The 11,141-nt window shown below is 36.2% G+C and overlaps 2 protein-coding genes across 3 annotated transcripts; both read right to left on the bottom strand.

Moving 5' to 3' along the window:
• Positions 1-7: 7 nt before the first annotated feature.
• zte38 (zebrafish testis-expressed 38) lies at positions 8-4,680 on the bottom strand. Its single transcript, XM_066681797.1, has 12 exons — positions 4,269-4,680; positions 3,578-3,722; positions 3,049-3,112; positions 2,894-2,930; positions 2,675-2,695; positions 2,547-2,573; positions 2,315-2,382; positions 2,012-2,160; positions 1,277-1,509; positions 623-665; positions 470-513; positions 8-369 (listed from the first exon to the last, which is right to left on the bottom strand). Exons 1-12 carry the CDS (start codon positions 4,317-4,319, stop codon positions 325-327), a joined length of 927 nt encoding a protein of 308 aa, XP_066537894.1. The 5' UTR covers positions 4,320-4,680; the 3' UTR covers positions 8-324.
• Positions 4,681-5,025: 345 nt separating this feature from the next.
• Positions 5,026-9,692, bottom strand: prdx1 (peroxiredoxin 1). Of its 2 annotated transcripts, none has more exons than XM_066680526.1 (6): positions 9,648-9,692; positions 8,489-8,603; positions 6,903-7,056; positions 6,697-6,819; positions 6,177-6,307; positions 5,026-5,461 (listed from the first exon to the last, which is right to left on the bottom strand). In XM_066680526.1, the coding sequence occupies exons 2-6, from the start codon at positions 8,592-8,594 to the stop codon at positions 5,376-5,378; spliced, it is 600 nt and encodes a 199-aa protein (XP_066536623.1). In that variant the 5' UTR covers positions 8,595-8,603; positions 9,648-9,692; the 3' UTR covers positions 5,026-5,375. The 2 variants fall into 2 exon arrangements, with proteins under 2 accessions (XP_066536623.1, XP_066536624.1); XM_066680527.1 differs by having other exon boundaries at positions 8,489-8,600; positions 9,648-9,682.
• Between the last annotated feature and the right edge of the window lie 1,449 nt (positions 9,693-11,141).

Raw genomic sequence — 11,141 nt, 5'->3', positions numbered from 1 at the left:
CACTAATATATAACCCATAAATGAACACACTGTACACAGAGAAACAGTGGTCTCTCTTGACACAAGAAATTTGATCAAGTAATTTGAATGTATTTATATGCAATTTTTTCACCTTTCTAAATTTACTCCTTTTGAAGGAGAATGTTCTTCATTAAACCAATAACAATGAAACATTACCAAATAAATCCTATGAGAATTGATTGTCATACTTTAGCTTAATAATATTAAAACACAGTAAACTTTAAATTAAACTACAGGACACAAAAGTGCCAGAACATGCTTCAGAGTTTTTTCTATATCTGGATTAACTGTTGGAGGCTGGTCTTAAATTTCTATCTTCTTTCTCTTCGCTGGGTTCCTCCTTCCCCTCTGACAAACATAACATCATCAAATGGTAATTTCCTTTTAGTTTTTTTTTTTTTTAATTATTAAATTCAGTTTTCATCAACAAACTCCAAATCATTCCTACCTTAGCCAGGGCTTTCTTGGGCTGTTTGAACTGTGCTGCTGATTCTGCAATAGATCATGTTAGAGATCAGACTGCTGTTTACTGTAAGTCCTAAAGGGTAAAAAAAAAACTCTCTGAAGAGTTCCAGAGACAGCTCAGAGAACACAAACGTACCATCCTCAGACAGCATGTCCTCTTCCCTGCAGTGTCCAGCGACCTGATTCAGAAATAAAACTTAATACTGGGATTGTTTTCTCTGCTTTAACACCAACAAGTGCTTAGTTGTTGAAGCGCAAGAGGTGGCAGATAAAAGGTATCATTTGAAATTGATAAAGTTGTTGGATATGAACAGTTTTGTTTTACATACAGAAAAAAGACATGCTTTTACTTTTGCACATAAATGTGTATTTTAATGTGTGAATATGGAGTCCACAAACTCTCACACTGAAACAAAAGCGATGGACCTGTGAGAGCGCAAAGACGAGGTTAAAATCAATCAACAAAACAGATACGAGTGCGAAGAAATAAGAGCACTGAGTGAAAATGGAGAAAACGACAACAAAGATAAAGAGAACAGAGCGAAAAAGGCTAGAACTTCTAAGGGGAGAAGGCTGCTGTGGGGTTTTCACCCAAGCCGGTCAGACATGTTCCACTGTGGTAAAAGGGAGAATATATTCATTTGTGAAAAATTCTGAGGTGAGGGATTTGACTGGGGCTTTTTGGATCATTTCACACATTTTTACTTATTATTAAAGTCTCACACAGTTCTATAATCTCATTTATTGTGTAATTACATTGATGCAGAATATTAAATCAAGAGTGGGTTACCTCCTCTGAGAGCCTGTAGACAGGTTGCTGTGCTGAATCCAGGAAGCTCTCTCTCAGGTGGTTGGCCTCCTGCATTTTACTCACTCTTCCTTGTTCTGCTGCCACTCCAACCTTCAGGAGATGAAAGGGTGTCTGTAGGTCACCAACTCTGAAGTGTACCGCCGTGCCCTCGAACCATAGATTGTCACACATTCCTTCCTTAAAACCCGGTGGCTCGTAGTCTGGTGGGGTTACTGTCAGATTCCAAAAAGTGTGGACATTTCATCCAATATTAAACAGTATACACAATATAGGCATAAAATCCAAACTCCTCCTCGTTCCTACAGTCATTGTCCATTTTATCAGCTCCCATGAACATGGAGGTGCACATTTTAATTTTACAATTATAGACTATACTCCATCTATTCCTCCGTTAGCCTTCATCCTGTGGTTCAATGGTCAGGACCACCAAAGAGCAGGTATGATTTGGGTGGTGGATTTCAACAGCAAGGCAAACAAAAATGTATTTTATAAAAACATTTTAAGGACTAATATAAAGCATCATGCATATATTTTGAAACGAGGAATAATAACTGCTGATAAACAAATTTCAACCAGGTCCCAAGGCACAGTTCCAAGACTGAAATTGTTTCAAAGTTCAGATGTCACTGTATTGTTCAATGCTACCATGTCTCACATAAATAAACCCCTCCTCCCACAGCTGTGTTTACATTAGATTGCGGATGTTTCTGTTACCATCGTCGTAGTAGTACAGCTTCATGGTGAGGTAGACACCATTGGGCAGAGCGTCTAAGTTCTGCATGAGAAGGAACAGCTTCCTGATGAGGAGAATCGAGGCCTTCTTTGTATCCTCCATCGTCACTCTCATCTCCATATTGTCATTTCTTAAAGAGGTTGCAGGAAATTTCTTAGTCAAAAGTTCAATCAGTTGACAATGTTCACAGTGGTGATGATTACTGCCTCTAAAAGTTATGGGTATCTATTGCATGAAATGGTAACAAAACTTAGTCATTTCTAATCTTCAGTGAGAGTTCTTACGTAAAGATGTCCATCTGTGGCCCATGTTCTGAGTATTTGAACTTAAACTGATAGGACTCTATGACGTGCTGTGAAAAAAAGGTCAAGAAGGTTATTTTGTACGTTTGGTTACAATTAACTGTGTTCATCAAGCATTTTTTATGTGTAAAACATTCAGAAGCAAACTATGTTATAACATTCATAATATATATAATTCATATATATGTATCATTTCACCTGCACAAAGACTTACATTAGTGTCATCTGGGTCTCTGTGCACCTGAAGAATTTCATCACAGAAGGATATTACAAGAAATAAATTAAAAATAATAATAATAAACATCACATATTCTTATGACTAAGACTTTACAGCACACTTACCCCAATAAGCACAATCTGCAGCTGGAACAGACAAAGGAGAATCAAAGTGCTATCAAAATGTACTTAAAATAAATAAAGGCTTTTGTTTTTTCTGTTTTTACTTCAGCTTGTTAGTCCCCTAGTCATACTAAGCATGCCTTACATTTTTCTATTTAAGTGTTTTCTTTAATATACCATTAAAGGGTATTGATTTTGTGAAATGTCTGTTTGATGACTTACATATCTCTTCTCCAGAGCATCAAAACACCCAATGAGCCTTAAAAGAAAGAAGACTGTAATATTATTGCTGCAGATCCCTTTGTATTACAAAAAAATACCTACTTTGACTGTACATGCTTTTGAATTTAAAACTGGTTTACTGATGAAACACTCACCATTTGACAACCCTGCCGGCTGCTGCAGTGGAACAGTCTTCCCTAAGGACTTTGATGCATAAATCTGAAATACAAGGACATTAAATGTTATCTGTCTGTGGCTCATTCGACAAAAGTGATTATCATTGTTTTACTGTGAGTTGCAGCTATACTCTCAAAACAAGAAGTCATACACAAGTCAAGGTTAAAATCCTGTATAACTCTAAAATAAAGCTTCATGATAATGACCTCTTTAATAACTATAACTAATTATAATGTCCAGAATACCCATCACAACAGATTGTAATGTTAGTATGTGAGTGCTTTTCCAATATAAAGGAGAAATCAGTCCGTTTTACCACACAAAATTAGTGCACAATGTTTATGAAAATGTTTTTCATTGTTTACATTGTTTTCTGAAAAGGTGTCCTCTCTGATGAATGTAGGTCATTAGGTGTCTGTATTGTTATTGTTTCAATACATGGAGAAGACTTTGGAGAAAATGACAGATTGCTCCAGTAATGAGTATGAACAAAGGCAAACAGGTCACCTTCTAAATATCGAGATCGATAGGCATCTTCTGGAAATATTCCTCGTAAATAAGTTACAGAGGACACCGCAAGCACCAGCATTCGCTTCACAAACACCAAAGACTGCTCCTGAGTCCTCAGCTCTTGGTGAAATAAGCTGTCCCACTAGAAAAAGAGACAATACAAAAAGGTACATATTCAGTGCGCAAAAATAAATAAATTACTTAATTAAAAAATAACACTGTAATGAGAGTAGAGCATATTTCCGAGTTGTTTTCCCCCAGCTTATTGTTGGAGGGAAAAAAAAGTGTAACTAGGTCAGTTAAATTAAATTATTTTTCATGACACTCTACAGCACACAATATGAACTTTTAATACGTACATAATTTGTTTTCCATTAACACATACAGTCAGACCCATAATAGCCCTGTTCTACTTAGCACTTTTTTGTAGATATATTAGTGCTATATTTTTGTTCATACAATACAAAAAAAACTGTGCTATAGTTTTTCCAAATTATGTTAAACATTCGGTTCTGTTTATTTCACTAAAACAAAACAGTCATTTACCTTTGTATCTTGACACTTTATAAAGATTTATACTTTATCAAGTATTAAAATAATTGTATACACGTCAAATATATGTTGTAGTACTGTTAAACAATACATATATACAACTTTGTATATCTTTAAATATGCTTTTCACTCTTACCTCAGCAATTTCCTGCTTTGCTTTGCCTCGTTTTCTGAGTCTGGTCGTCATTTATTTGGTGTTAAATTAATATTAACGTTGATATCTCGTTTAACTTCGGGTTTAAAGGCAATTATCACTGAAATATACAACAAACCAATTCGTATAACTAAAAAAAAAACTCTTAATTCGTGAGAAACATATCCTGTAAAAGACGAATGAAATTCTGAGGTAATTTTGCTCCGCGGCTAAATGCTCACAGATTAACCGTGTCCTCCGGTCAGTTATTGTACAATAGTCATATTAAAGGAGAATGACTCATTATTTTTTAATGTTCTCTATAATTATGTCTTCCCGTGTATACAAAGCCATTCTAAGCATTTTGACAGAAAATGTTCCTTTGAAGGGAAACTTGTCAACAATTTTTTTTTAAAGTGATGGTAAATGTCACACAACACAAACCTCTCCAACAAACTTATGCTTGTCGAGGGTATGTTGACAAATTTAGTTTAATAATAATAAAAAAAAAACCCAAAGCATTTTATTCTACTTGCAAGTATCAAGTTTAGATTAATATATATTTTTTTTTTTTTTTTTTTTTTTAAATCGATGCTATATCGACTATACAGGTATCACTGGATTATTTTGGAGACTGAAAATAAGGTGTACTGTCTTTAGAGTACACCTATGCCAAACGTATACAATTTTTTTTTTTTTTAACATAAGATCACCAACATACAAATGGAATAAAACTATAGGCAAATGTCAAATACTCAAGAGAAATTTATTACAAAAATTTGAATGTCAGGCCACAGGACATTGCTCTTACACAACCTTTTTTTACTGCTGTGAAATGTAAAACAAAGTCTGGTCCCCACACTGCAGTATTACGTCTTATATTACACAAGGACGTATGAAGGTGTAAACATTCAAAATCGGCCAAGAAAAAAAACCCTACCATGTTTCTACAGATCAGGGCATGACTGGTCCTGTTTTGATGCTACAGCTCAATGTCACATAATATAAATAACAAATACAAGTGCTACACTTCTTTTACAGGGGTAATTAGTTTACTTAGGTCCTATACACAGTGACATTGTGGGACTTTAGACTATAAGGCAGAATCATTTAGCTTTGTTTGGAGAAGAAATCTTTGCTCTTCTGGACGTCTGGCTTGATTGTGTCCTTTCCAGGCTTCCATCCAGCTGGACAAACTAGAACGATACAAGTTCAGTTAATTATGGTAATCCAGCTTAATACAGGTCCACCCTAATTTAAACAATTCCCAAGGCTTTAAATTTGATTCTGAAACAGGAGTGTAGGCTTATAATTCAACATTAGCATTGCACAAACTGCATGACCGGCTTGAACGTTTAATGAAACCATGTCTAAGTTTAGCAAGCTTTAAATGAATAAGTCTCACAAAACACTAGGAGTTAGACAAACTAATTTAGTTAAAAGCAGCCATACTTTCATGTGTTCGTACATGAAAAACACCTAGCCTAGTACTCTTAAACACCACATTTAAAAAGAGATATTCTAGTCTACCTGGCCAAAAACAGGCTTGGCCCTTTAACATAGACAGATTACAATTTAAATTGCATGGCTATTTTAATTTGAGATAGAATATAAATTAAATGCTACTAGTTTCCATTACTTTTAGTTTTATTTTAGCCAAACTATGGCTTAAATGATGGAATAGTAATGAACATTGAAGAGTAAGAATGTGGTTACATAAATCTGACACATTAGTCAGTCACAGGCTTTCAGGTCATAACATCTCCATTTCGAAATAAACCTCCACACCCAAAATATCACCCAAGGCACATCGATGTGAGTAAGGCAAACCGATCTGATTCATGTAACGATGACTTGGGAAAAGCTAATGATGTCACACCATGAGGATCATTTTCATGTGCTTTACTGTACCTTCTCCGTGTTTGTCAGTGAACTGAAAGGCCTGGACCAGACGCAGTGTTTCATCAATGGAGCGGCCCACTGGCAGATCGTTGATGGTTATCTGCCTGAGGATGCCCTTGTCATCAATGATGAAAAGGCCTCTGAGAAAGACAGTTGAATTTGAAATTTAGAGGCCGTTATATTACGCAAGGAACTCACTGTGGTAACAAAACCAACGAGTTCATTGCTCCTTACTTTTCTCAGGTGAAAAACACCTATCAATATTAATTTCAGTTCAAAAATAATAACGCATGCAAAGTGTTTTGCTACTAGCTTCATATTTATGTTTGCACAAAAAAAAAAAAACCTTACTGTTAATTTGAATTGCTAAAAGCATTTACACAGTTGACGTAAAAAAGATATATATTTGCTCTTCTAAAGTCAAAGAAATGTAAAAGATTTTCAAAATATTTTAAAGCATAAAAACTACCACAGGAAACCTCTGAACAGAAACTTGTTTAATAAAAATGTTTCCTCCTTCTTTACAAACCTGTAGGCAATGCCCTCGTCCTCCTTCAGCACACCGAAGTCTTGGGAGATGGAGCGGAGTGTGTCTGCCACCAGAGGAATCTTCATGTGTCCCAAACCCCCTTGTTTTCGAGGTGTGTTGATCCTGCAAAATAAAATGACACACTTAACTGTCAGTCGGTAGTCGACACAGAATATGGGTTACTTCATGTGCTCAAAAGCACTCACCAGGCCAGATGACAAAAGTGAGAGTCAACAGAAGCACCAATAACCTCACAGTCAATCTTCTTGAACTCTTCAGCAGCGTCACTGAAGGCAATGATCTCGGTGGGACACACGAACGTAAAATCAAGTGGGTAGAAGAACAGCACAACATATTTACCTAGAGACAAAAGGAAGTTGAGGGTTAGGAAAGTCAACCTTGTTTATACCACATAACCCACGTGTTGATGCCAGACAACTGCAGAAAATACTGCTTTTAATATTACCACTGCAGCAGGGCCCTATTCTGATGGCAGGTGTCGTCAATATGCAGACAAGATACTTAAGTTAATATGTTTATTTATTAATGTTTAAACTATGAACTTGACTGCTGATATTTGTCTGCATTTAGTGTTTATGTACCTCAGTCTTAGCCTTTTCTCCTGCACTGGAAACGTAGCTTGAAATATACGTACAACCTTGTATTGGTTTAATGACAACCTTAAATTCAATTGAATCATGGAGAATTTTGTGCACATTTGTGGAGCAGGGGCTAATACATAATACAGCTATGTAACCTTTAACTCCACATGTATTGGCAACTATAATTTAAGAAGGATTCAGTCAGTTTGCACTGTTTAATATGTTTACTTTACTATCATTCAGATGTAATAATCAGCTTAAGTCCATTTGGATGGGATTACCGTTACCTGTTGACGTGGGGTAAAATAATTACCGGAGTATCTTTGTCATTTTAATCCTGTCCGAACAGACCATGCAAGTCATTTTTCCGGCGTGCGAGCACCCATTTCAAGAAAGAGTCCTGAGCCTTTTACAGAGCAGTAAAAAATGACCCCAGACTATATTAATTCCATTCGAATTGAAATGCAGGGTAATAGTGTCATAACCCAGAGAAAAGGAGATTTTCACAGATTTTCAAGAATGGAGGAGCTTAAGACATTTAGTGAGCTGAACAGCACACCCTCCATGCTCAAAAACACAAAATGACTTGTAGGCATGATTTCTCTACACAAGTAGCCTCCATACATGTGTCTTGCTACCATTAAATGATTTATAATATTGTTTCTTATAATTGTGTGAAGGATTAGTAAAGTTTTGCCACCTTCTCACCCGTTATCTTTTATGAAGGACTAGAAGGTAGTTGTTGAGGGCTTTATGTTTTTGATGGGCGGGCTGATCTCAGTAGAGTTGTGGCAGTCTAAAAACTCCAACAGCTCTACTTTGCCTGATCCATATTGTGATGGCAGTGCCTGAATCAAGTAGCCTCTCCCAGGTCTTATTTTCACCACTATTTCTTATCCAGTGTGAATCCACCATAAACATGACTGACAAATAGGGCTTTAGACATCAAGAGGTTTTGTAATATTAAAATGTCACTGCTGCATCTCCCTTTTGTTCGTATTCCAGCTGCTCTTTGTCTGAGCATTTCACAATAAACAGACCAACAGAAACAGAATAAAATGATGCATATCGTCAATACACCAAAAATGAATTAATCTTTCCTCCTTCTCTTGTCCATAACACCTTTGGACACATGTACTGATATACAATGTGTTAATAGTATTTTTATATAAATCAAATAAAAGCCATACCTCTGTAGTCAGACAACTTGAGGTCCTTAAACTGTCCGTCTGGCATCACAGCTTTGGCTGTGAAGTCAGGGGCAAGGTGTCCAATCTTGGCTTTGCCTGCTGCCATTTTCTTCTGCTGGAATGAAAAGAGGAACAGAGACTTGATTTAAAAAAAAGAGGAAACATTTAAAGCAAATTGTTTGCAGACTAATAAAGAACAAATGCATTGAAGCTCAATGAAGCAATTTCACGCTGAATATAAAAACTATAGTACCATATGACAAATAAAGAAAAAAGAAAAAGCACAGGGAAACAGAACATTACTCAAAAACTAACACAATCGGTTTAGCATTGCAAAAACCCACCGCTTGAATGAATCTATAGCTCGTATTTCCAGCACTTCCTCAATTATGTAACATTTATGGCTGTGTTAAGGTCCACAGATCTGCAGGTGTTATAGTAAACCAGCCAGCAAATAGGTAAAGGTTATTAAATAAAATCATCACCAAATTCTCTCTTGTGGGTCTGGAATATTACTAAGGATATATTTAGTGTAGTGTTTTTGGCTTCTTTTACATTAAAGACAACCTTTGTAGTCCATTGTAATCTCTGCTGTTAAATAAGATCACTAGTTTAAATCACTGCAATCAATTAATTATATATTTTAAAGTATTGTTCAAATTAAAAATAACCAGGCAAAACCCATTCATTCATTCACTGCTTTAAGCAATGGTAGATAGCATTACTCCCTTAAGTACAGAACTCTTACAGAAATATTTAAGAGTATCCATTCACTCACTCATTGGTATTTAATGTGTACATAGGAAGAAATGTTGAAAACTAGGTATTTCATGTTAAATTGGATATTTACATTAAATAAAACGTTTTGCTGTGACTCATTCTAAATATACAAATGAATAAATCAGAACTGCAAAGAGAAGTTGGCAATAACCATCGAAGATATCTGATAAATTAGCTCTGAATTAAAGAAAAATTAAAACCCGGAGGAAGAACAGTGTAACGATGCAGAAACCTGTTGATTCATGAATACTAAACTTGCAATCTTAGGATTTAACTTCAGAAACTACGATATAACACATAACGTAAGAAGCATAACTCACTGCATTCAATATAAGCTCTTTATAAAGTGTGTAAACTTGTATAAAAACTAACTACATACCTCTTTCTTGTCACCGTGTGACCGTGAACTCGAAGCAGACGAGAAAGCAGTGCTCAGGCTTATATACTGATACTGAAACCTCGCGATACTTGACACGACTCACCGAATCCAAAGTAAAATGTAGTTCAGAACTCTCGCGATACTTCAAGCTAATTTTCTGCCTCCACTTCTCTGTGAGAAGTGACTGTTGGTCGGTTCTGACTGTGTTAGCATGACTTTGCACATTTTTTCCCCTTTCATTGGGATTTAGTACACCATTAAGACACTAAAGTCACACAGACAATGTTTTCTCTGCATTAATGTTACAGGAGGTATTAACCCAGAATTATTATAGGAATTACAGGAATATATAATAACATTCTTATAGGAAATGTTTATATATATATATGGGTTTAAAAAGACACGATTTTCAGATCTCAAAATGTCTGAAATATTCTGGAACATTCCTCAGATACAGTTCAGTGATCTGGATCTCACTGTCTTGAGGCCTACATCATAAGACTCAGCTGCAATGAGAAGACCTTCAGAGGTTTATTTAGTTGGACTTGACGCCTCAGCTGTATCAGCTATTTCTTAAAATCCTGTGTGGAGGAGGATAGTGGAGGTGAAAAAGGGTTTATTAGTAACAGAGCTCTCCGTGTATTCCTCAGACATTCACTGAATTCTTTTCTTACTTCCTTATATCATATCAATGATGTAACACATTTAAGTAGGTGCTCCATTGTTCCAATGTTTGCACACATTTCTCCATCTCTTGCTCAACCTGATTAATACGTCATTCTTCAGAACTGGTCTATTTATTATGTATGAATTTCTCCCTCTACTAACATATGTTATCTCATATGCTCTATATACCATTTGTGAATTGTTATCAGCGTAAGTGGCCTTGGACATACTAATATCACGAATGGTGGCAGTATGCAAATGTGTGGCAGTATGCATTGTGTTCCATTATGGGTCAGGATCCCAGGGCCAGATTAAACCTAATTCTAGACTCATTGGAGATTTACTGGTGCTGCAATTTAACCAGAGACTAGGGTTAATGTGTGGGAAACCAACCCCATGTGCTGTGAACATCTAGACCAGTAACACTTCTAATAGAACAGGAAGTGCTAGACCAGATGCACATAAGCTTGATGTCACCATGTTCAATGCCAAGCGTGGGCTAGAGGAGTATAAACCTTCAGCATTGTGCTGTGGAGCAGTGGAACTGTGTTCTGTGCAGCAACAGAGCTCTCTCCAATAAATCCTTGTTTAGCTGTGGTGAGTTTTATTGTGGATTTTAGATGAACGTATTATGTAGCAGTACACTGGTACTATTAAATGTCCCTATTTTCTCTACACTGTGAATGCTTAATGAAGCGTTTAGGTAAAAGCCTTACTCTTGTCAAGCGAATGTCATTTGCACATTTCATCTGTAATGCTCTACCTCTTCTTCCTCTCTTTCTCTTTCTGTCCATCTTGTTGCCATGGGTGCAACATGAAGGGCTTGAT

Source organism: Hoplias malabaricus, chromosome 9, assembly GCF_029633855.1.
Source record: "Hoplias malabaricus isolate fHopMal1 chromosome 9, fHopMal1.hap1, whole genome shotgun sequence".
Taxonomy (NCBI): domain Eukaryota; kingdom Metazoa; phylum Chordata; class Actinopteri; order Characiformes; family Erythrinidae; genus Hoplias; species Hoplias malabaricus.
This window is presented reverse-complemented; position numbering and strand designations above follow the sequence as displayed.